We start from the raw sequence: 27,548 nt of genomic DNA, 5'->3' as shown, positions 1-27,548 counted from the left end.
TATAATATTATGTACTCTCTCCTTGTTATTCAGACTGATACATCTGTCTATAATACTCTCTCCTTGTTAATCAGACTGATACATGTGTCTATAATATTCTGTACTCTCTCCTTGTTATTCAGACTGATACATCTGTCTATAATATTCTCTCCTTGTTATTCAGACTGGTACGTCTGTCTATAATATTCTGTACTCTCTCCTTGTTATTCAGACTGATACATCTGTCTATAATATTCTGTACTCTCCTTGTTAATCAGACTGATACATCTGTCTATAATACTCTCTCCTTGTTAATCAGACTGATACATCTGTCTATAATACTCTCTCCTTGTTAATCAGACTGATACATCTGTCTATAATACTCTGTACTCCTTGTTAATCAGACTGATACATCTGTCTATAATACTCTGTACTCCTTGTTAATCAGACTGATACATCTGTCTATAATATTCTGTACTCTCTCCTTGTTATTCAGACTGATACATCTGTCTATAATACTCTCTCCTTGTTATTCAGACTGATGCATCTGTCTATAATATTCTGTACTCTCTCCTTGTTATTCAGACTGGTACATCTGTCTATAATATTCTGTACTCTCTCCTTGTTAATCAGACTGGTACATCTGTCTATAATATTCTGTACTCTCTCCTTGTTAATCAGACTGATATATCTGTCTATAATATTCTGTACTATCTCCTTGTTAATCAGACTGGTACATCTGTCTATAATACTCTGTACTCCTTGTTAATCAGACTGATACATCTGTCTATACTACTCTCTCCTTGTTAATCAGACTGGTACATCTGTCTATAATACTCTGTACTCTCTCCTTGTTAATCAGACTGGTACATCTGTCTATAATATTCTGTACTCTCTCCTTGTTAATCAGACTGGTACATCTGTCTATAATATTCTGTACTCTCCTTGTTAATCAGACTGATACATCTGTCTATAATACTCTGTACTCCTTGTTAATCAGACTGATACATCTGTCTATAAACTCTCTCCTTGTTATTCAGACTGATACATCTGTCTATAATACTCTCTCCTTGTTAATCAGACTGGTACATCTGTCTATAATATTCTGTACTCTCCTTGTTAATCAGACTGATACATCTGTCTATAATACTCTCTCCTTGTTAATCAGACTGGTACATCTGTCTATAATATTCTGTACTCTCCTTGTTAATCAGACTGATACATCTGTCTATAATACTCTCTCCTTGTTAATCAGACTGGTACATCTGTCTATAATATTCTGTACTCTCCTTGTTAATCAGACTGATACATCTGTCTATAATACTCTCTCCTTGTTATTCAGACTGATACATCTGTCTATAATACTCTCTCCTTGTTATTCAGACTGATACATCTGTCTATAATATTCTGTACTCTCTCCTTGTTATTCAGACTGATACATCTGTCTATAGTACTCTGTACTCTCATTCATCCTTTCAAGTTCATGAAGTGAGCATGACGTTCCTATCCAATAGTCAGTTGATTCTTTTAACCAGGCATCCCATAATAAGGATGGTTTACTCTCAACAACACCCTCCTCCTTCCACTGATTCTGATTTCTGGCTCTGATAACACACCTCTCGGTTCTGCTATGGTGGACCCTTCCAGGATTTATGGAGTGGACTTTTTTGGATTCTTGGTGGTTAAGGTGTGGAGTAATCTCAACATTTTTTTTGTCGAATCCACACCTCTCGGTTCTGCTTCTCGCCTCATAGTGCTTTAAGTAACTGAATTTGAATGTGTGTTCCAACTAAGGTATCAAGTAAACAGTAGAGATGACCTATCCGTGAGTCAATTCAATTCCCTCCATGTGTCCCATAATAGTTAATCTAATTTAAAACAACCTCCTCCTTGATTCCACTTTCTCCATGATCTGATTTCCCGGTGTGATAACAGTTGGTGCACCTCGGTTCCTCTGGACGTTGTTGTTCTTTAAACTGAGAGCCACTTCCTGTCTTTTATATCAGGACAGGATGTACCTCACCTTAACATCCTGTCTTTTATACCAGGACAGGATGTACCTCACCTTAACATCCTGTCTGTTATACCAGGACAGGATGTACCTCATCTCAACATCCTGTCTGTTATACCAGGACAGAATGTACCTCACCTCAACATCCTGTCTGTTATACCAGGACAGGATGTACCTCACCTCAACCCTGTCTGTTATACCAGGACAGGATGTACCTCACCTCAACATCCTGTCTGTTATACCAGGACAGGATGTACCTCACCTCAACATCCTGTCTGTTATACCAGGACATGATGTACCTCACCTCAACATCCTGTCTGTTATACCAGGACAGGATGTACCTCACCTCAACATCCTGTCTGTTATACGAGGACATGATGTACCTCACCTCAACATCCTGTCTGTTATACCAGGACAGGATGTACCTCACCTCAACATCCTGTCTGTTATACCAGGACAGGATGTACCTCACCTCAACATCCTGTCTGTTATACCAGGACAGGATGTACCTCACCTCAACATCCTGTCTGTTATACCAGGACAGGATGTACCTCACCTCAACATCCTGTCTGTTATACCAGGACAGGATGTACCTCATCTCAACATCCTGTCTGTTATACCACGACATGATGTACCTCACCTCAACATCCTGTCTGTTATACCAGGACAAGATGTACCTCACCTCAACATCCTGTCTGTTATACCAGGACAGGATGTACCTCACCTCAACATCCTGTCTGTTATACCAGGACAGGATGTACCTCACCTCAACATCCTGTCTGTTATACCAGGACATGATGTACCTCACCTCAACATCCTGTCTGTTATACCAGGACAGGATGTACCTCACCTCAACATCCTGTCTGTTATACCAGGACATGATGTACCTCACCTCAACATCCTGTCTGTTATACCAGGACAGGATGTACCTCACCTCAACATCCTGTCTGTTATACCAGGACAGGATGTACCTCACCTCAACATCCTGTCTGTTATACCAGGACATGATGTACCTCACCTCAACATCCTGTCTGTTATACCAGGACAGGATGTACCTCACCTCAACATCCTGTCTGTTATACCAGGACATGATGTACCTCACCTCAACATCCTGTCTGTTATACCAGGACAGGATGTACCTCACCTCAACATCCTGTCTGTTATACCAGGACAGGATGTACCTCACCTCAACATCCCGTCTGTTATACCAGGACAGGATGTACCTCATCTCAACATCCTTTCTGTTATACCAGGACAGGATGTACCTCACCTCAACATAGTTCATTCAGACCAGAGAGGTTCTACTGAGCCTGGTTTTCAGCGGTATGACGCACACACTGTCTCCAAGATGGATGGCTGCAATCGCCAGCGATGTGCCACAAATGACCCAATAAAACGGCAGCACACCAAGCTGTAGTGTGAATCATGAGGAGAGGAGGGGCACCTGGCCGCCCGGCTGCTAAGCAATATATGGATGGGATTTACTAAGTCATTAGTAGTGGGGCTAGCTCTCTCTGTCTCTCTCCCTCCTCTCTCTCTCTCTCTCTCTCTCTCTCTCTCTCTCCTCTCTCTCACTGTCTCTCTCTCTCTCTCACTCCCATTCTGTCTCTCTCCCTCTCTCTATCTGTTTCTCACTGTCTCTCTCTCTTCTCTCTCTCTCCTCTCTCTCTCTTCTCTCTCTCCTCTCTCTCCTCTCTCTCTTCTCTCTCTCTCTCTCTCTCTCTCTCTCTCTCTCTCTCCCTCCTCTCTCTCACTGTCTCTCTCTCTCACTCCCATTCTGTCTCTCTCCCTCTCCCTCTCTCTATCTCTTTCTCACTATCTCTCTCTCTCTCTCTCTCTACTCTCTCTCCTCTCTCTCTCTTCTCTCTCTCTGCAGGCTGGCTGTGTGGGGTAATGGTGTTAGAGCTATAAAGGGAGGTTTTATTTGTGAGCTGATGGATTTGTTATAAGGATCCGTTTCAGTAATGTTGGTAATCAAAGGCACAAAGTCATGATGAGATGACATAGTAGGGTGACAGTGGAGGAGGAGTTCCAGACTCCAGGGCCGGCGCCACAACCAATCAGTTGGACGGGGCATTTCATTTCCATGGGGAGGAGGAGTTCCAGACTCCAGGGCCGGCGCCACAACCAATCAGTTGGACGGGGCATTTCATTTCCATGGGGAGGGGGGGTTCACGTGACCTCCTATGTGCGTGCAACATTTTCTACGGGTTTTATATTAACTGACATGTCATTTTACTCTAAAAATCTATTCCCTTTTAATGTTGAATGAACACAACCAGTCATGATGTTTTGATCTGATTTGTCAGACAAATCACTTAAAACACATTTTTAAAGCGCGTTACAAGGGAAGGCAGGTGATAAGTGAGTCCAGGTGAGTCCAATAACGCTGAAGCGAGTGACGAGGGAAGGCAGGTGTGCGTGATGGATGGCAGGTGTGCGTGATGGATGGCAGGTGTGCGTGATGGATGGCAGGTGTGCGTGATGGATATCCAGGTGTGCGTGATGGATGGCAGGAGTGCGTGATGGATATCCAGGTGTGCGTGATGGATGGCAGGTGTGCGTGATGGATATCCAGGAGTGCGTGATGGATATCCAGGTGTGCGTGATGGACGGCAGGAGTGCGTGATGGATGGCAGGTGTGCGTGATGGACGGCAGGAGTGCGTGATGGATGGCAGGTGTGCGTGATGGATGGCAGGAGTGCGTGATGGACGGCAGGTGTGCGTGATGGATGGCAGGTGTGCGTGATGGATGGCAGGTGTGCGTGATGGATGGCAGGAGTGCGTGATGGATATCCAGGTGTGCGTGATGGATGGCAGGTGTGCGTGATGGATATCCAGGAGTGCGTGATGGATATCCAGGTGTGCGTGATGGACGGCAGGAGTGCGTGATGGATGGCAGGTGTGCGTGATGGACGGCAGGAGTGCGTGATGGACGGCAGGTGTGCGTGATGGATGGCAGGAGTGCGTGATGGACGGCAGGTGTGCGTGATGGATGGCAGGTGTGCGTGATGGATGGCAGGAGTGCGTGATGGATATCCAGGTGTGCGTGATGGATGGCAAGAGTGCGTGATGGATGGCAGGAGTGCGTGATGGATGGCAGGTGTGCGTGATGGATGGCAGGAGTGCGTGATGGATGGCAGGAGTGCGTGATGGATGGCAGGAGTGCATGATGGATGGCAGGAGTGCGTGATGCAGGGCAAGCTGGCGCCATCAAGCGCCAGGGGGAGGGAAGAGCGGGAGCAGATGAGCTGAGGGATATAATTATGTGGTGAGAAGAGAGGGAGGGAGAGAGGTAGGGTGGAGCGAGGAAGGGGAGGAGGGAAGCAGGGGGGAGGGAAGAGCGGGAGCAGACGTGACACGCTGTGCACCCGCCAACCTTCCTTCAATTCGCAGGTGGCTGAAACTTTCTCACCAGGAGAAAGCATCCGAGCGAGTGAAACAGCGCCCCCTCTGCCTTACTATGATGCAGCATTATATTCTGAGAACATGGTCTACACATACTGAGACAGAGAAATGCTGTTTCACTGTCCAGACAGCATCAGATACATGGTCTACACATACTGAGACAGAGAGATGCTGTTTCACTGTCCAGACAGCATCAAGAAACATGGTCTACACATACTGAGACCGAGAGGTGCTGTTTCACTGTCCAGACAGCATCAGATACATGGTCTACACATACTGAGACAGAGAGATGCTTTTTCACTGTCCAGACAGCATCAGAAACATGGTCTACATGTAGAGAGACAGAGGGGGCGCTGTTTCACTGTCCAGACAGCATCAGATACATGGTCTACACATACTGAGACCGAGAGGTGGTGTTTCACTGTCCAGACAGCATCAGATACATGGTCTACACATACTGAGACAGAGAGGTGCTGTTTCACTGTCCAGACAGCATCAGATACATGGTCTACCCATAGAGAGACAGAGAGGATGCTGTTTCACTGTCCAGACAGCATCAGAAACATGGTCTACACATACTGAGACAGAGAGATGCTGTTTCACTGTCCAGACAGCATCAAGAAACATGGTCTACACATACTGAGACCGAGAGGTGCTGTTTCACTGTCCAGACAGCATCAGATACATGGTCTACACATACTGAGACAGAGAGGATGCTGTTTCACTGTCTAGACAGCATCAGAAACATGGTCTCCACATACTGAGACAGAGAGGTGCTGTTTCACTGTCCAGACAGCATCAGATATATGGTCAACACATGCTGAGACAGAGAGATGCTGTTTCACTGTCCAGACAGCATCAGAAACATGGTCTACACATACTGAGACAGAGAGGTGCTGTTTCACTGTCCAGACAGCATCAGATACATGGTCTACACATACTGAGACAGAGAGGTGCTGTTTCACTGTCCAGACAGCATCAGATACATGGTCTACACATACTGAGACAGAGAGGTGCTGTTTCACTGTCTAGACAGCATCAGATACATGGTCTACACATACTGAGACAGAGAGGTGCTGTTTCACTGTCTAGACAGCATCAGATACATGGTCTACACATACTGAGACAGAGAGGTGCTGTTTCACTGTCCAGACAGCATCAGATACATGGTCTACACATACTGAGACGGAGAGATGCTGTTTCGGTAACTCGGATGATTTATCTGTGATTGATGCGTCTTTCTGTCGGTGCTCTTCTGTCCAAAAAACGTATTCATATTTAAATATTTTATTTGGACGGGCCAGGAGGTACGGTAGGACGGCCAGGAGGTACGGTAGGACGGGCCAGGAGGTACGGTAGGACGGGCCAGGAGGTACGTTAGGACGGGCCAGGAGGTACGGTAGGACGAGCCAGGAGGTACGGTAGGACGGGCCAGGAGGTACGGTAGGACGGGCCAGGAGGTACGGTAGGACGGGCCAGGAGGTACGGTAGAACGGGCCAGGAGGCACGGTAGGACGGGCCAGGAGGCACGGTAGGACGGGCCAGGAGGTACGGTAGGACGGGCGAGGAGGTACGGTAGGACGGGCCAGGAGGTACGGTAGGACGGGCCAGGCCCCATAAGGCCCGGACAAACTGTCGACCCTGGTGTCTGTCTGTGTGTGTGTGTGTGTGTGTGTGTGTGTGTGTCTGTCTGTCTGTGTGTGTGTGTGTCTGTCTGTGTGTACGTGTGTGTGTGCGTGTGTGTGTGTGTCTGTCTGTGTGTGTGTGTATGTGCGTGTGCGTGTGTGTGTCTGTCTGTGTGTGTGTGTGTGTGTGTGTGTCTGTCTGTCTGTGTGTGTGTGTGTCTGTCTGTGTGTGCGTGCGTGTGTGTGTGTGTCTGTCTGTGTGTGTGTGCGTGTGTGTGTCTGTCTGTCTGTCTGTGTGTGCGTGTGCTTTTCTCTCGCTGTGTCCTTCCTTGCCTTTTAAAACGTTGTCAGTGGATAGTGTTCTCAGACAGATCATCAGGTCATTCATCACTGGAGAGTTAGTCATTATTAACCGTTATTTATTTCACTGTGTGACCTCATGTTATTACAAGATAGCCAGCATCAATAATGGAACATTTTTCCCAAGAGCGCTTTCTGCCGTTGGGAGCAGACAACCCAGTGACATACCACACACCAATGTCCAAATAGACCCGTCGCCAATCTGTAAATGTCTTTAATGTCTACGTCCCAAATGAATCCCTATTCACTATTAGCGCCAGCGCCCCTGTCTCTATTTGGGATGCACACAATGGAAATGGCCTGGTCTATATACAGGCCTACAAAACATTAGGAACACCTGCTGTTTCTATATGCAAAACATTAGGAACACCTGCTGTTTCTATTAGCAAAACATTAGGAACACCTGCTATTTCTATCAACAAAACATTAGGAACACCTGCTATTTCTATCAACAAAACATTAGGAACACCTGCTGTTTTTATCAACAAAACATTAGGAACACCTGCTGTTTCTATCAACAAAACATTAGGAACACTTGCTGTTTCTATCAACAAAACATTAGGAACACCTGCTGTTTCTATCACACAGTGTGTGTATATATATATATACTCTCTAAAGGACGTGGTTCACGTATTTACCTTCATCTGCCATGAAAATGGATTATTATCACACTCGCTCTTTGTTTTGTTTCAGCCCTGTGTCTTGTTTACGTGTTTGTGAGGTCTTCGTCCCCATGCCTTTACGCGGCACTTTGTAATCAGGGTCAATAAAAAAAACTATTACGCATTCCTGCGCCTGTCTCCCGATCCCTTAATACCGATGTGACAGGATGAATCACTTAATGTCAATATAAAACCCTATTACGCATTCCTGCGCCTGTCTCCCGATCCCTTTATGCCGACGTGACAGGATGAATCACTTAATGTCAATATAAAACCCTATTACGCATTCCTGCGCCTGTCTCCCGATCCCTTTTTACCGATGTGACAGGATGGATCACTTAATGTCAATAAAAAACCCTATTACGTATTCCTGCGCCTGTCTCCCGATCCCTTTATACCGACGTGACAGGATGAATCACTTAATGTCAATAAAATGACGTATGTTTCAAATGTTGGTGTACAGCCCCTTTAATTGACAGTTGTTTTTTTTTACCACATAAATATGACAATTCATATTTACTTCAAAAAATGTTTAAAAACGAAAATGATATTTCAATCAACTTGTGGTTAATCATCTTTTTACTACTGATGTTGATTGTACTTGGAGAAAAGCTGTACATTATTTGAGAGATGATATAGATTTTAGTTTTTTACAGAAAATGCAAATGAACTATATTACTAAAATAGGTCATTCTTTAACATTATTAACATGCCTAATGAGGTTTTGACACTAATGAAGTGTACAATGCATTCAGGAAGGTATTCCGACCCTTTTACTTATTCCACAATGTGTTTACGTTACAGCCTTATTCTTAAAAGGATACACCCCGTTACAGCCTTATTCTTAAAAGGATACACCCCCCCCCCCATCAATCTAAACACAATATACACACAATATACCCAATCAAGCTGTAGAAACATCTCAACGATGATCAAGGTAAACCGGATGCATCTGAGCTCAATCTACACACAATATACACACAATCTTCACACAATATACACACAATATACACACAATATACACACAATCTACACACAATATACCCAATCAAGCTGTAGAAACATCTCAACGATGATCAAGGTAAACCGGATGCACCGGAGCTCAATTACAAATCTCATAATAGCAAAGGGTCTGAATACTTATGTAAATAAGGTATTTTTGTCTTTTTAATTTAGACATTTGCAAGAAATTCAAAAAAAAAACTGTTTTCACTAAATTAAGGTTAAATAAAAAAATATATAAATAAAATCTACACACAATACCCCATAATGACAGGATCTTATTTACATTTTACCTTTATATAACTAGTCAGTTAAGAACAAATTCTTATTTGCAATGACGGCCTACACCGGGACAAACCCTAACGCAGACGACGCTGGGACAATTGTGCGCCGCCCTATGGGACTCCCAATCACGGCCGGTTGAGAAACAGCCTGGAATCGAACCAGGGTCTGTAGTGACGACCCTAGCACTGAGATGCAGTACCTTAAACTGATGCACCACTCGGGAGGATTATTAGGAGTATTTAAATATATATACATATATATTTTTTATTTTTAGAATACGTCTGTAACGTAACAAAATGTGGGAAAAGTCAAGGGGTCTGAATACTTCATGAATACTTTATGAATACTTTGTGAATACTTTATGAATACTTTATGAATACCTTCTAAATACTTTGTGAATACTTCATGGATACTTTGTGAATACTTTGTGAATACTTTATGAATACTTTATGAATACCTTCTAAATACTTTGTGAATACTTCATGAATACTTTATGAATACCTTCTAAATACTTTGTGAATACTTCATGAATACTTTGTGAATACTTTGTGAATACTTTATGAATACTTTATGAATACCTTCTAAATACTTTGTGAATACTTCATGAATACTTTATGAATACCTTCTAAATACTTTGTGAATACTTCATGGATACTTTGTGAATACTTTGTGAATACTTTATGAATACTTTATGAATACCTTCTAAATACTTTGTGAATACTTCATGAATACTTTATGAATACCTTCTAAATACTTTGTGAATACTTTATGAATACTTTATGTTTTGCTATGATTGTTGTTTTTCCCAATAGTTTCTTCTCTGGGTCGAAAGGACCCCCAGTTGGTAATATGTAAAATATGTTGGTAGTATGAAAGGGGTTTAAACATCCCAGCTCCAGCTGGGACAGTACAAGGTGCTTACCTCAGAGAATCAAAGAAAATTGGCTCCAAAAAATGTAAGTTTGTCAAGATGTTTTCAGACCTCAAAATGTGGATATGTGTCAGGAATGTGTGCGAAAAGCCCACGTGGTTCATCTGTTGTGGTTCATCTGTTGTGGTTCAATATGGTTCATCTGTTGTGGTTCAATATGGTTCATCTGTTGTGGTTCATCTGTTGTGGATCAATATGGTTCATCTGTTGTGGTTCAATATGGTTCATCTGTTGTGGTTCATCTGTTGTGGTTCAATATGGTTCATCTGTTGTGGTTCAATATGGTTCATCTGTTGTGGTTCATCTGTTGTGGTTCAATATGGTTCATCTGTTGTGGTTCAATATGGTTCATCTGTTGTGGTTCATCTGTTGTGGTTCAATATGGTTCATCTGTTGTGGTTCATCTGTTGTGGTTCAATATGGTTCATCTGTTGTGGTTCAATATGGTTCCATCTGTTGTGTAGATACGTTTCGTGTTTCAATCTAAAATGAATGGAAAAGATAAACACCGTATACTGTATGCGAATATATTTATGACTGATTGAGTCGACTGTACTGACGCTAGACCTCTGCATACGATGTCCATAATGGCTCTTCATTTCTCTAAGCCTGGTCCCAGATCTGTTTTTGTGCTCGTACAGCTAACTCTTACGGTAATCGTCATGACAGCACAAACAGAATCTTGGACCAGGTTAAACCACTCCTTGCCTTGTAAAACAAAAGAGCCAAAAACCCATAGGGTTATGTGTGTGGATGTTTCCTGACCTTCTCCTGCCTGTGTGTCCTAGGTTACATGGGAGATTCCACGAGCTGGCTCCTCACCTAGTACCACTGGACTACACCAACCAGCCTGACATCAGACTCCCCCTGGCGCTCATCGTCAGCATGCCAGAACTAAAGGTATCGGGTTCTGATGTTCTGGAGGGGGGGGGTTTGTTGTTGTTGTTATTGATACTCGTTTGGTGTTAATGTCAGTTAAGTTTCAATATTTAGCTTCTTAATAAATTGAACTTTAAAGTTCAAACTTAAATGATCTGTTGTTCATAGTTTTCTGACCGGCTGCGAGGATATTTAATACACACCACCTGTATGTGTTATGAGCTGGTACATCTCATGTAGAACTCATCTCTTTAGTCCTCTGTTCAATGTTATTGTAAGACATTAAGCTTATAAGCAAGCGTAACTTGTTCTAGCCAACCCTACAGTGAGGTGAAATGGGCCAGTAGGTAGTTGCTTGGTAACAGGAAGGTGATATGGGCCAGTAGATAGTTGCTTGGTAACAGGGAGGTAATATGGAGCAGTAGATAGTTGTTTGGTAACAGGGAGGTGATATGGGCCAGTAGATAGTTGCTTAGTAACAGGGAGGTAATATGGAGCAGTAGATAGTTGTTTGGTAACAGGGAGGTGATATGGGCCAGTAGATAGTTGCTTGGTAACAGGAAGGTGATATTGGCCAGTATATAGTTGTTTGGTAACAGGGAGGTGATATGGGCCAGTAGATAGTTGCTTAGTAACAGTGAGGTGATATGGGCCAGTAGATAGTTGCTTAGTAACAATGAGGTGATATGGGGCAGTAGATAGTTGCTTGGTAACAGGGAGGTGATATGGGCCAGTAGATAGTTGCTTGGTAACAGGGAGGTGATATGGGCCAGTATATAGTTGTTTGGTAACAGGGAGGTGATATGGGCCAGTAGATAGTTGCTTAGTAACAGTGAGGTGATATGGGCCAGTAGATAGTTGCTTAGTAACAATGAGGTGATATGGGGCAGTAGATAGTTGCTTGGTAACAGGGAGGTGATATGGGCCAGTAGATAGTTGCTTGGTAACAGGGAGGTGATATGGGCCAGTAGATAGTTGCTTAGTAACAGGGAGGTGATATGGGCCAGTAGATAGTTTCTTAGCAACAGGGAGGTGATATGGGCCAGTAGATAGTTTCTTAGCAACAGGGAGGTGATATGGGCCAGTAGATAGTTACTTGGTAACAGGGAGGTGATATGGGCCAGTAGATAGTTGCTTGGTAACAGTGAGGTGATATGGGCCAGTAGATCCTTTCTTAGTAACATGGAGGTGATATGGGCCAGTAGATAGTTGCTTAGTAACAGTGAGGTGATATGGGGCAGTAGATAGTTGCTTGGTAACAGTGAGGTGATATGGGCCAGTAGATAGTTGCTTGGTAACAGGGAGGTGATATGGGCCAGAAGATAGTTGCTTGGTAACAGGGAGGTGATATGGGCCAGTAGATAATTGCTTGGTAACAGGGAGGTAATATGGAGCAGTAGATAGTTGCTTGGCAACAGGGAGGTCATATGGAGCAGTAGATAGTTGCTTGGTAACAGGAAGAAAATATGGAGCAGTAGATAGTTGCTTGGCAACAGGGAGGTAATATGGAGCAGTAGATAGTTGTTTGGCAACAGGGAGGGAATATGGAGCAGTAGATAGTTGTTTGGCAACAGGGAGGGAATATGGAGCAGTAGATAGTTGTTTGGCAACAGGGAGGGAATATGGAGCAGTAGATAGTTGCTTGGTAACAGGGAAGTAATATGGAGCAGTAGATAGTTGCTTGGTAACAGGGAGGTAATATGGAGCAGTAGATAGTTGTTTGGCAACAGGGAGGGAATATGGAGCAGTAGATAGTTGCTTGGTAACAGGGAAGTAATATGGAGCAGTAGATAGTTGCTTGGTAACAGGGAGGTAATATGGAGCAGTAGATAGTTGCTTGGTAACAGGGAAGGAATATGGAGCAGTAGATAGTTGCTTGGTAACAGGGAGGTAATATGGAGCAGTAGATAGTTGCTTGGTAACAGGGAAGGAATATGGAGCAGTAGATAGTTGCTTGGTAACAGGGAAGTAATATGGAGCAGTAGATAGTTGCTTGGTAACAGGGAGGTAATATGGAGCAGTAGATAGTTGTTTGGCAACAGGGAGGGAATATGGAGCAGTAGATAGTTGCTTGGTAACAGGGAAGTAATATGGAGCAGTAGATAGTTGCTTGGTAACAGGGAGGTAATATGGAGCAGTAGATAGTTGCTTGGTAACAGGGAAGGAATATGGAGCAGTAGATAGTTGCTTGGTAACAGGGAAGTAATATGGAGCAGTAGATAGTTGCTTGGTAACAGGGAGGTAATATGGAGCAGTAGATAGTTGTTTGGCAACAGGGAGGGAATATGGAGCAGTAGATAGTTGCTTGGTAACAGGAAAGTAATATGGAGCAGTAGATAGTTGCTTGGTAACAGTGAGGATTCATGTGATCGTTACTACTGATGTGTTAAGGCTGTTCCCTGGTGAGCAGTATTCCTTACTACTGATGTGTTAAGGCTGTTTCCTGGTGAGCAGCATTCCTTACTACTGATGTGTTAAGGCTGTTTCCTGGTGAGCAGCATTCCTTACTACTGATGTGTTAAGGCTGTTTCCTGGTGAGCAGCATTCCATTCATCTTCTGCTGACTCAACCTCGATTGTGATTAGTCAGCCTCAATATGTCTCCCTCCCTCCCTCCCTCCATCCCTCCATCCCTCCCTCCCTCTCTCCCTCCCTCCATCCCTCCCTCGCTCACTCACTCACTCACTCACTCACTCACTCACTCACTCACTCACTCACTCACTCCATCCCTCCATCCCTCCCTCCCTCCCTCCATCCCTCCATCCCTCCCTCCAGCTAGCCCAGCAGTGCACAGCCCAGTCACCAGAGCCCACACAGACAGACAGGGTCATTTAAACAGAGGAGCGAGAGAGAGAACAGGGACTCAGTCTGTGGTGATATTGTTGAGTCATCATGTCTCTTTTCTTTTTCTAGCGTTGTCCGATCGGTCGTTTGAGTTCTTCTTTTAATAAATCATGATCTGTGATCACGCAGTGCTGAGTAAACATACTGTAGAACATTGGTTGAGCTACCGTTGCAGCACACTGTTGGGAGCATAAGTCAGTCTTTATATAACAAATATTGTATGGCTTTTCCAAGACAGATAACATCAGAGCCTAGCGAACCACTTATAACACACCCAACAACACCAGTCCATTCCACTTACAACAGACCCAACAACATCAGAGCCTAGCGAACCACTTATAACAGACCCAACAGCACCAGTCCATTCCACTTACAACAGACCCAACAACACCAGTCCATTCCTCTTACAACAGACCCAACAGCACCAGTCCATTCCACTTATAACAGACCCAACAACACCAGTCCATTCCACTTACAACAGACCCAACAGCACCAGTCCATTCCACTTACAACAGACCCAACAACACCAGTCCATTCCACTTATAACAGACCCAACAGCACCAGTCCATTCCACTTACAACAGACCCAACAACACCAGTCCATTCCACTTACAACAGACCCAACAACACCAGTCTATTCCACTTACAACAGACCCAACAACACCAGTCCATTCCACTTACAACTGACCCAACAACACCACTCCATTCCACTTACAACAGACCCAACAGCACCAGTCCATTCCACTTACAACAGACCCAACAGCACCGGTCCATTCCACTTACAACAGACCCAACAGCACCAGTCCATTCCACTTACAACAGACCCAACAACACCAGTCCATTCCACTTACAACAGACCCAACAGCACCAGTCCATTCCACTTACAACAGACCCAACAACACCAGTCCATTCCACTTACAACAGACCCAACAACACCAGTCCATTCCACTTACAACAGACCCAACAACACCAGTCCATTCCACTTACAACAGACCCAACAACACCAGTCCATTCCACTTACAACAGACCCAACAACACCAGTCCATTCCACTTACAACAGACCCAACAACACCAGTCCATTCCACTTACAACAGACCCAACAACACCAGTCCATTCCACTTACAACAGAACCAACAACACCAGTCCATTCCACTTACAACAGACCCAACAACACCAGTCCATTCCACTTACAACAGACCCAACAACACCAGTCCATTCCACTTACCACAGACCCAACAACACCAGTCCATTCCACTTACAACAGACCCAACAACACCAGTCCATTCCACTTACAACAGACCCAACAACACCAGTCCATTCCACTTACAACAGACCCAACAACACCAGACCATTCCACTTACAACAAACCCAACAATACCAGTCCATTCCACTTACAACAGACCCAACAACACCAGTCCATTCCACTTACAACAGACCCAACAACACCAGTTCATTCCACTTACAACAGACCCAACAACACCAGTTCATTCCACTTACAACAGACCCAACAACACCAGTCCATTCCACTTACAACAGACCCAACAACACCAGTCCATTCCACTTACAACAAACCCAACAACACCAGTTCATTCCACTTACAACAGACCCAACAACACCAGTCCATTCCACTTACAACAGACCCAACAACACCAGTTCATTCCACTTACAACAGACCCAACAACACCGGTCCATTCTCTGTGAATCATTCACATGATGACTTTCCAGAATCCTCTAGTGGTACCAGAACATCTGTAACATGTTCCCCTTGGAGAGGGGACGGGTGTAGAGGGAGTATCTGTAACACATTCCTGCTAGAGACATGAATTACATCCAAAATGGCACCCTATACCCTAAATAGTGCACTACTGTGGACCAGAGCTCTATGGGGGAGTAGTACACTATGTAGGGTACAGGGTACCATTTGGGAGTTGAACACAGTCATGGTACCAGTAAACAGTGGTGGAATAAGTACCCATTTGTCATACTGGAGTAGAAGTAAAGATACCTTAATAGAAAATGACTCAAGTGAAAGTGAAAGTCACCCAGTAAAATACTACTTGAGTAAAAGTCTAAAAGTATTAGTTTTTAAATATACTTAAGTATCAAAAGTAAATGTAATTGCTAAAATAAACTTAAGTATCAAAAGCAAAACTATAAATATTTTTCAAATTCCTTATATTAAGCAAACCAGATGGCAGCATTTTCTTTCTTTAAAAAATAAAAATTTAAAATAGCCAGGGTTACGCTCCAACACTCAGACATCATTTACAAACGAAGCATGTATTTAGTGAGTTCCACCAGATCAGTCCTGCTGACCATTCAAAATGTAACGAGGACTTTTGAGTGTCAGGGGAAAATGTCTGGAGTAAAAAGTACATCATTTTCTTTAGGAATGTAGTGAAGTAAAAGTAAAAGTTGTCAAAAAAATATATAAAAAGTGAAGTACAGATACACCCAAAAAAGTAGTACTTAAGTACTACTTTAAAGTATTTTTACTTAAGTACTTTACACCACTGGCAGTAACAGGGCTGTAAAGCTCCTGGGGCCCGTTCAGCGGTGAATTATGGTCCTCTGACAACAAGCAGAGCCAACATGGACAACAGGAAGAGCCAAAATGTATAACAGGCTGAGCCAAAATGGACGTCCAAAGGTCACGAATCAACGCCTCACCTGCACAGATATATGCATTAATTAGCCTAGCTTAGCCTAGCCTACAGGATGCTGTGGGATGATTTATAACCGGACCCAGAGACACAGCTGTGTACTGTACCCTGCTCTGGCAAATGAATGGTACATAGAGTAGTGTGTGTGTGTGTGTGTGTGTGTGTGTGTGTGTGTGTGTGTGTGCGTGCGTGCGTGCGTGCGTGCGTGCGTGCGTGCGTGCGTGTGTGTGCTCATGCACGTTAGGTAACGTTAACCCTCAAAGCCGCCAACAGGGATCAATGTTTTTTTTTTAATCTTTCTGAAAGGACTTTGTCAAGCAACTAGTTAGTGACAACAACAAAAAAACAGCATTTACCATGATTTCTGTGTTAATATGGAGGGAAGAAACATTAACTCTCTCTTGTATACTAGCGGTGCAGTGAAACTGAACATGGAGATTCAATAGTGCACTTTGTGATAAAAGCGCCACATGTGGTACAGAGGTAGATGTATGTATCATGAAAATATATTGATATGGAGTCACTCCAGATGTGTCCCCTTGTTCATTCCACTTACCACAGACCCAACAACACCACTCCAGATGTGTCCCCTTGTTCATTCCTCTTACAACAGAACCAACAGCACCAATCCAGATGTGTCCCCTTGTGGGCGTGGCAGCACCTATAACTCAAAAAGAACACGTTATTCAAATGTAATGTCATCTCTAGTCAATGTCTCTTCACCAAATCAAACTTAATTGGAACTGAGTTAGCTCCAAAGTAAGAGGTCAAGGTCTGATTGGTCCCCGGCGCCCATACCGGTGGCCATCTTAGGTCGTAACGGTATGTCGCTAATGTCTCAGCCTCTGAGTATCACAGAAACACAACGCTTTGAATTAATAGCAGACTAATGTTGTTAACATTTGGCGATGGGTGAAATCGATCAGAATCTCAACGGAAACACAAATGTCTATTTTGAAACATCAATTTTGACTATAGATCTTTGAGCAGTTAAAAAATATATGCTTATTTTGGGAGATTTGTAATTTACCAATTTGGGTTGTAAAATGACGCCAGTTGGTGCTTTTGGGGTTAAAAATGCTTTTAAGATGATTGAGGGCAATTACACGGTAACAGAATGATGCTGAGACTCAATGTAATTCCACGGTAACAGAATGAGGCTGAGACCCAATGTAATTCCACGGTAACAGAATGATGCTGAGACTCAATGTAATTCCACAGTAACAGAATGGTGCTGAGACTCAATGTAATTCCACGGTAACAGAATGGTGCTGAGACTCAATGTAATTCCACGGTAACAGAATGATGCTGAGACTCAATGTAATTCCACGGTAACAGAATGGTGCTGAGACTCAATGTAATTCCACGGTAACAGAATGATGCTGAGACTCAATGTAATTCCACAGTAACAGAATGGTGCTGAGACTCAATGTAATTCCACGGTAACAGAATGGTGCTGAGACTCAATGTAATTCCACGGTAACAGAATGGTGCTGAGACTCAATGTAATCCCACGGTAACAGAATGGTGCTGAGACTCAATGTAATTCCACGGTAACAGAATGAGGCTGAGACTCAATGTAATCCCACGGTAACAGAATGATGCTGAGACTCAATGTAATTACACAGTAACAGAATGGTGCTGAGACTCAATGTAATTCCACGGTAACAGAATGGTGCTGAGACTCAATGTAATTCCACGGTAACAGAATGATGCTGAGACTCAATGTAATTACACAGTAACAGAATGATGCTGAGACTCAATGTAATTCCACGGTAACAGAATGATGCTGAGACTCAATGTAATTCCACGGTAACAGAATGATGCTGAGACTCAATGTAATCCCACGGTAACAGAATGATGCTGAGACTCAATGTAATTCCACGGTAAGAGAATGATGCTGAGACTCAATGTAATTCCACGGTAACAGAATGATGCTGAGACTCAATGTAATTCCACGGTCACAGAATGATGCTGAGACTCAATGTAATCCCACGGTAACAGAATGATGCTGAGACTCAATGTAATTCCACGGTAACAGAATGATGCTGAGACTCAATGTAATTACACAGTAACAGAATGATGTATGTCAAACTCAAAAACAATGATTGCAACGTTAAACAAACCATACAACTTTATGCACAAGGACGACTTTTAACAACTTCCACAGAAAATATTACAAATAAAACACTTTACTTGAACAGTGCAGATGCAAAGTTTGGTAACAGAATGACGGTGTGTGCTGTTGGTGCCGTCATTCTGTTACCAAACTTGGCATCTGCCGTGTGTGATGTCTGGGGCTGTTGTGTCACCTACTGACCTCGTGGAGATCTGTTATAGTGGGACAATCAAGTAGATCAATCAATCAAATGTATTTATATAGCCCTTCGTACATCAGCTGATATCTCAAAGTGCTGTACAGAAACCCAGCCTAAAACCCCAAACAGCAAGCAATGCAGGTGTAGAAGCACAGTGGCTAGGAGAAACTCCCTAGAAAGGCAGGAACCTAGGAAGAAACCTAGAGAGGAACCAGGCCATGAGGGGTGGCCAGTCCTCTCCTGGCTGTGCCGGGTGGAGATTATAACCGAACATGGCCAAGATGTTCAAATGTTCATAGATGACTAGCAGGGTCAAATAATAATAATCACAGTGGCTGTCGAGGGTGCAACATGTCAGCACCTCAGGAGTAAATGTCATTTGGCTTTTCATTGCCAATCATTGAGAGTATCTCTGCCGCTCCTGCTGTCTCTAGAAAACAGCAGGTCTCGGATAGGTAGCATGTCCGGTGAACAGGTCAGGGTTCCACAGCTGCAGGCAGAACAGTTGAAACTGGAGCAGCAGCACGGCCAGGTGGACTGGGGACAGCAAGGAGTCATCAGGCTAGGTAGTCCTGAGGCATGGTCCTAGGGCTCACTTCCTCCAAGAGAGAGGATGAAAGAGAGAAAGAGAGAAAAAGAGAGAAAGAGAGAGAGAATTAGAGAGAGCATACTTAAATTCACACTGGACTCCGGATAAGACAGGAGAAATACTCCAGATATACAGACTGACCCTAGCCCCCCGACACATAAACTACTGCAGCATAAATACTGGAGGCTGAGATAGGAGGGGTCGGGAGACACCGTGGCCCCATCCGACGATACCCCCGAACAGGACCAAAGCACAACCCCCACACCACTAGAGGGATATCTTCAACCACCAACTTACCATCCTGAGACAAGGCCGAGTATAGCCCACAAAGATCTCAACCACGGCACAACCTAAAGGGGGGGCTCCAACCCGGACAGGAAGATCACGTCAGTGACTCAACCCACTCAAGTGACGCACCACTCCTAGGGACAGCATTGAAGAGCACCAGTAAGCAAGTGACTCTGTAATATGTTTAGAGGCAGAGTATGCCAGTGGAGAGAGGGGAACCGACCAGGCAGAGACAGCAAGGGCGGTTCGTTGCTCCAGTGCCTTTCCATTCACCTTCACACTCCTGGGCCAGACTACACTCAATCATTGGACCTACTGAAGAGATGAGTCTTCAATAAAGACTTAAAGGTTGAGACCGAGTTTGCGTCTCTCACGTGGATAGGCAGACCATTCCATAAAAATGGAGATCTATTAGAGAAAGCCCTGCCTCCAGCTGTTTGCTTAGAAATTCTAGGGACAGTAAGAAGGCCTGCGTCTTGTGACCGTAGCGTACGTGTAGGTATGTACGGCAGGACCAAATCGGAAAGATAGGTAAGAGCAAGCCCATGTAATGCTTTGTAGGTTAGCAGTAAAACCTTGAAAGCAGCCCTTGCCTTAACAGGAAGCCAGTGTCGAGAGGCTAGCACTGGAGTAATATGATCAAATTTTTGGGTTCTAATCAAGTAAGTAACTGAAGTTTATTTAGTGCTTTATCCGGGTAGCCGGAAAGCAGAGCATTGCAGTAGTCTAACCTGGAAGTGACAAAAGCATGGATACATTTTTCTGCATCATTTTTGGACCGAAAGTTTCTGATTTTTGCAATGTTACGTAGATGGAAAAAAGCTGTCCTTGAAACAGTCTTGATATGTTCGTCAAAAGAGAGATCAAGGTCCAGAGTAGCGCCGAGGTCCTTCACAGTTTTATTTGAGACGACTGTACATCCATTAAGATTAATTGTCAGATCCATCAGAAGATCTTTTTGTTTCTTGGGACCTAGAACAAGCATCTCTGTTTTGTCCGAGTTTAAAAATAGAACATTTGCAGCCACCCACTTCCTTATGTCTGAAACACAGGCTTCCAGGGAGAGCAATTTTGGGGCTTCACCATGTTTCATTGAAATGTACAGCTATGTGTCATCCGCATAGCAGTGAAAGTTAACATTATGTTTCCAAATGACATCCCCAAGAGGTAAAATATATAGTGAAAACAATAGTGGTCCTAAAACGGAGCCTTGAGGAACACCGAAATGTACAGTTGATTTGTCAGAGGACAAACCATCCACAGAGACAAACTGATATCTTTCCAACAGATAAGATCTAAACCAGGCCAGAACTCTAAACCGGGCCAGAACTCTAAACCAGGCCAGTCTGTGTAGACCAATTTGGGTTTCCAATCTCTCCAAAAGTATGTAGTGATCGATGGTATCAAAAGCAGCACTAAGGTCTAGGAGCACGAGGACAGATGCAGAGTCTCGGTCTGACGCCATTAAAAGGTAATTTACCACCTTCACAAGTGCAGTCTCAGTGCTATGATGGGGTCAAAAACCAGACTGAAGCGTTTCGTATACATCGTTTGTCTTCAGGACGGGAGTGAGTTGCTGTGCAACAGCTTTTTCAATTTTTTTTGAGAGGAATGGGCGATTCGATATAGGCCAATAGTTTTTTTCAAGAGAGGCTTCATTACTTCCAGTTTTAGTGAGTTTGGTACAGATCCGGTGGATAGAGAGATGTTTATTATGTTCCACATAAGACACAGTAGAAAGGGACGCAGCACTTTACTCTGCATCTATTTACATCACCGTCATGGTTGAGACTACATATTCCTCTTAGTAGTACCTGTAGCATGATGTACTACAATACCCATAATTCCCTGTATAAGGTACTGACTCACTCATGATCTACTTCAATACCCATAATGCCCTGTATACAGTACTGACTCACTCATGATGTACTACAATACCCATAATGCCCTGTATAAGGTACTGACTCACTCATGATGTACTACAATACCCATAATGCCCTGTATACAGTACTGACTCACTCATGATCTACTACAACTCCCATAATGCCCTGTATACACTACTGACTCACTCATGATCTACTACAACACCCATAATGCCCTGTATACAGTACTGACTCACTCATGATCTACTACAATACCCATAATGCCCTGTATACAGTACTGACTCACTTATGATCTACTTCAATACCCATAATGCCCTGTATACAGTACTGACTCACTCATGATGTACTACAATACCCATAATGCCCTGTATACAGTACTGACTCACTCATGATCTACTACAACTCCCATAATGCCCTGTATACACTACTGACTCACTCATGATCTACTACAACACCCATAATGCCCTGTATACAGTACTGACTCACTCATGATCTACTACAACTCCCATAATGCCCTGTATACAGTACTGATTCACTCATGATCTACTACAATACCCATAATGCCCTGTATACAGTACTGACTAACTCACGATCTGCTACAATACCCATAATGCCCTGTATACAGTACTGACTCACTCATGATCTACTTCAATACCCATAATGCCCTGTATACAGTACTGACTCACTCATGATGTACTACAATACCCATAATGCCCTGTATAAGGTACTGACTCACTCATGATCTGCTACAATACCCATAATGCCCTGTATACAGAACTGACTCACTCTTGATCTACTACAATACCCAAAATGCCCTGTATACAGTACTGATTGTTCCTGTCCCTCTGCTCCTTCTTACAGGAGAACCCGTTCAGAAACCGCATCGTGGAAGTCTTCTCTGAGGACGGACAAGGCAACTTGAGCTTCAATGACTTTGTAGACATGTTCTCTGCTCTCTGCGAAACGGCTCCACGAGAACTGAAGACCATATATGCTTTTAAAATCTATGGTTAGTACTGGTTAGTACTGGTTAGTACTGAGTAGACTAGTATGTCTCCTATGGTTAGTACTGGTTAGTGCTGTGTAGACTAGTATGTCTCCTATGGTTAGTACTGGTTAGTACTGAGTAGACTAGTATGTCTCCTATGGTTAGTACTGGTTAGTACTGAGTAGACTAGTATGTCTCCTATGGTTAGTACTGAGTAGACTAGTATGTCTCATATGGTTAATACTGGTTAGTACTGGTTAGTACTGAGTAGACTAGTATGTCTCCTATGGTAAGTACTGGTTATTACTGATTAGTACTGAGTAGACTAGTATGTCTCCTATGGTTAGTACTGGTTAGTGCTGTGTAGACTAGTATGTCTCCTATGGTTAGTACTGGTTAGTACTGAGTAGACTAGTATGTCTCCTATGGTTAATACTGGTTAGTACTGAGTAGACTAGTATGTCTCCTATGGCTAGTACTGGTTAGTACTGAGTAGACTAGTATGTCTCCTATGGCTAGTACTGGTTAGTACTGGTTAGTACTGAGTAGACTAGTATGTCTCATATGGTTAATACTGGTTAGTACTGGTTAGTACTGAGTAGACTAGTATGTCTCCTATGGTTAATACTGGTTAGTACTGGTTAGTACTGAGTAGACTAGTATGTCTCCTATGGTAAGTACTGGTTATTACTGATTAGTACTGAGTAGACTAGTATGTCTCCTATGGTTAGTACTGGTTAGTACTGAGTAGACTAGTATGTCTCCTATGGTTAGTACTGAGTAGACTAGTATGTCTCATATGGTTAATACTGGTTAGTACTGGTTAGTACTGAGTAGACTAGTATGTCTCCTATGGTAAGTACTGGTTATTACTGATTAGTACTGAGTAGACTAGTATGTCTCCTATGGTTAGTACTGGTTAGTACTGAGTAGACTAGTATGTCTCTTATGGTTAGTACTGGTTAGTACTGGTTAGTACTGAGTAGACTAGTATGTCTCCTATGGTTAGTACTGGTTAGTACTGAGTAGACTAGTATGTCTCCTATGGCTAGTACTGGTTAGTACTGAGTAGACTAGTATGTCTCCTATGGTTAGTACTGGTTAGTACTGAGTAGACTAGTATGTCTCTTATGGTTAGTACTGGTTAGTACTGGTTAGTACTGAGTAGACTATTATGTCTCCTATGGTTAGTACTGGTTAGTACTGAGTAGACTAGTATGTCTCCTATGGTTAGTACTGGTTAGTACTGAGTAGACTAGTATGTCTCCTATGGCTAGTACTGGTTAGTACTGAGTAGACTAGTATGTCTCCTATGGCTAGTACTGGTTAGTACTGAGTAGACTAGTATGTCTCCTATGGTTAGTACTGGTTAGTACTGAGTAGACTAGTATGTATCCTATGGTTAGTACTGGTTAGTACTGAGTAGACCAGTATGTCTCCTATGGTTAGTACTGGTTAGTACTGAGTAGACTAGTATGTCTCCTATGGTTAGTACTGGTTAGTACTGTGTAGACTAGTATGTCTCCTATGGAGTCACTGATGAGAATGTGTTTATCTGTCTGTCTGTCTTTAGGTCTGTCTGTCTGATGACCACTAGGACTCTGACTCATACTTACTCTGTTTTATCTTGCTTACTGAGTTACTTATTTAGTTATTTAGTAACTTATTTAGTTAGACTTTTTGAATTTCTTGCGGAACATAGGCCATCAGTAAACTGCATCCGACCCGTTCCGTCCTGCGCCATTCAAACAAGTTTTGAATTTCTTAATTTCTCCCATTTTAAATCAAATCAAATCAAATCTCTTCATCTCATTTTGAATCTCTCTTCCTCTTTCCTGCGTGTCAGATTTTAACGTGGATAACTTCCTGTGTAAGGAGGATCTGGAGAAGACGTTGAACCGGCTGACCAAAGGAGAGCTGACCCCTGAAGAGGTCAATCTGGTCTGTAGCAAGGCCATGGAGGAGGCTGACCTCGACGGGGACAGCAAGCTCTCCTTCTCGGACTTCGAGAACATGATCTCTAAAGCTCCAGACTTTCTAAGGTAAGATGTCATGGAGGTGGTCTGGTGAGTCAGGCTAGTGTATTATGTCTGGTGTGTCAGGCTAGTGTATAATGTCTGGTGTGTCAGGCTAGTGTATAATGTCTGGTGTGTCAGGCTAGTGTATAATGTCTGGTGTGTCAGGCTAGTGTATAATGTCTGGTGTGTCAGGCTATAATGTCTGGTGAGTCAGGCTAGTGTATAATGTCTGGTGTGTCAGGCTAGTGTATAATGTCTGGTGTGTCAGGCTATAATGTCTGGTGAGTCAGGCTAGTGTATAATGTCTGGTGAGTCAGGCTAGTGTATTATGTCTGGTGTGTCAGGCTAGTGTATAATGTCTGGTGTGTCAGGCTAGTGTATAATGTCTGGTGTGTCAGGCTAGTGCATAATGTCTGGTGTGTCAGGCTAGTGTATAATGTCTGGTGTGTCAGGCTAGTGTATAATGTCTGGTGAGTCAGGCTAGTGTATAATGTCTGGTGTGTCAGGCTAGTGTATTATGTCTGGTGTGTCAGGCTAGTGTATAATGTCTGGTGTGTCAGGCTAGTGTATAATGTCTGGTGTGTCAGGCTATAATGTCTGGTGAGTCAGGCTAGTGTATAATGTCTGGTGTGTCAGGCTAGTGCATAATGTCTGGTGTGTCAGGCTAGTGTATAATGTCTGGTGTGTCAGGCTAGTAGTGTATAATGTCTGGTGTGTCAGGCTAGTGTATAATGTCTGGTGTGTCAGGCTAGTGTATAATGTCTGGTGTGTCAGGCTAGTGTATAATGTCTGGTGTGTCAGGCTATAATGTCTGGTGAGTCAGGCTAGTGTATAATGTCTGGTGAGTCAGGCTATAATGTCTGGTGAGTCAGGCTAGTGTATAATGTCTGGTGTGTCAGGCTAGTGTATAATGACATGGAGGTGGAGATTACTTCTGCTGCCCTATATAATACTGCTTTCAGACAAAGATAACTTCTGCTGCCCTATGTAATGCTGCTTTCAGACAGAGATAACTTCTGCTGCTCTGCATGATGCTGCTTTCAGACAAGGATAACTTCTGCTGCCCTATATAATGCTGCTTTCAGACAAAGATAACTTCTGCTGCTCTGCATGATGCTGCTTTCAGACCGAGATTAAACACAGAGAGAGAGAACCAATAGTGCTTGATCAGAGCCTTTTTACTGCGGACCAATCAATCTATCAACAGTATTGTAAATCGTTTTCATTTGAGAGCCCAAACCAGGCGGAAAGAACTGGCTAGTAAAAACCTCTCCCATTCCAGAGAGCTTGATTTAGCTGGCCAATGATATGGCCCGTAAATCTGCCAATCACACGGGGGCGGCGGCTGTAGATTGGCTTGAACTCTTCCTGGTTTCCGTGGTTTATTGGTGGAGCGTGTTGTCGTGGCAACCAGGTCAGGGCTTGTGGCAGGACGCTGCTGCCTGTGACCAGAGACAGTGACAGATAAAACTCGATGGCCCTGTAAGACATAAATAGAGATAAACAACAACATGTCTCTCTCCTCCTGTAACAGGTGCCTGGCGAGTGAATGTGGATGTTGTTATCCTCTCTAGGGTAGGTGGGACGCTAGCGTCAAAAAATACTAAAAAATACTTCACTTCTTGTTAATCCAGCCCGCCGTGTCCGATTTCATAAAGGCTTTACGGCGAAAGCAAACCATGCGATGTTGTTATCCTCTCTAGGGTAGGTGGGACGCAAGCGTCAAAAAATACTAAATTCAAATATTTAACATTCTTCAAAATATATGTGTTTTACATCAAAATAAAGCTTAACTTCTTGTTAATCCAGCCTCTGTGTCCGATTTCAAAAAGGCTTTACGGCGAAAGCACACCATGCGTTTATCTGAGGACAGCGCCCAGCATATCGACACATGACAATCATATTTCAACCAGGCAGGTGCACCACAAAAGTCAGAAATAGCGATATAATTAATGCCTTACCTTTGAAGATCTTCTTCTGTTGGCACTCCAAAATGTCCCAGAAACATCACAAATGGTCCTTTTGTTTGATAAATTCCTTCACTATATCCCCAAAATGTCCATTTATTTGGCTCGTTTGATTCAGAAATACACCGGTTTCAACTCCCCCAACATGACTACAAAGTATCTAATAAGTTACCTGTAAACTTGGTCCAAACATTTCAAACAACGTTCCTAATCCAACCTCAGGTACCCTAAAATGTAAATAATCGATCAAATTTTAAGACGGAATAAACTGTTTCTAATACCGGATAAAAACAACAAGAAGCGCACTCCTGTTCACGCGCATCAAAACAGTAGAGTAACACTTACAATGAATTGCACCACTTCTTCATTTCTCAAAAGAATAACATCGAACAATTTCTAAAGACTGTTGACATCTAGTGGTAGCCATAGGAACTGCAACCAGGTTCCTAATAAAAAAGTCCCAAAGAAAACAATTGGAAAATCCTATGACCTCAAAAAAAAAATTCCCCTGGATGGTTTGACCTCGGGGTTTCGCCTGCTAAATCAGTTCTGTTATACTTACAGACATTATCTTAACAGTTTTAGAAACTGTAGAGTGTTTTCTATCCAGATCTACCAATTACATGCATATCCTAGCTTCTGGGCCTGAGTAACAGGCAGTTTACTTTGGCCACGCTTCTCATCCGGATGTGAAAACACTGCCCCCTACCCCAGAGAGGTTATAGTCATTTACATGTCAAAGGGATACGTGGGGATTTCGGCAATGAGGCCCTTTATCTAATTCCCCAGAGTCAGGTGAAGTATGGAGTATGGAGGTCCAGTATGGAGGAAGTTAAGAGGGAGCCTATGC

At 43.3% G+C, this 27,548-nt stretch overlaps 1 protein-coding gene across 1 annotated transcript in view; it reads left to right on the top strand.

The window, feature by feature from the left end:
- The window catches only part of LOC110499813 (calcium and integrin-binding family member 2), a 46,044-nt gene that overhangs the window by 8,183 nt on the left and 10,313 nt on the right, over positions 1-27,548 (top strand). Inside the window, exons 3-5 of the mRNA XM_036964333.2 lie at positions 11,052-11,163; positions 22,587-22,734; positions 24,560-24,755. Coding sequence (XP_036820228.1) covers positions 11,052-11,163; positions 22,587-22,734; positions 24,560-24,755 — 456 coding nt within the window. The remainder of the gene's footprint in view (positions 1-11,051; positions 11,164-22,586; positions 22,735-24,559; positions 24,756-27,548) is intronic.

The sequence above is a fragment of the Oncorhynchus mykiss genome, chromosome 26 (assembly GCF_057628025.1).
Source record: "Oncorhynchus mykiss isolate SJ-2025 chromosome 26, ASM5762802v1, whole genome shotgun sequence".
Classification (NCBI taxonomy): Eukaryota; Metazoa; Chordata; class Actinopteri; order Salmoniformes; family Salmonidae; genus Oncorhynchus; species Oncorhynchus mykiss.
The sequence above is the reverse complement of the archived record's forward strand: the minus strand, read 5'-3'. Positions and strand labels throughout refer to the sequence as shown.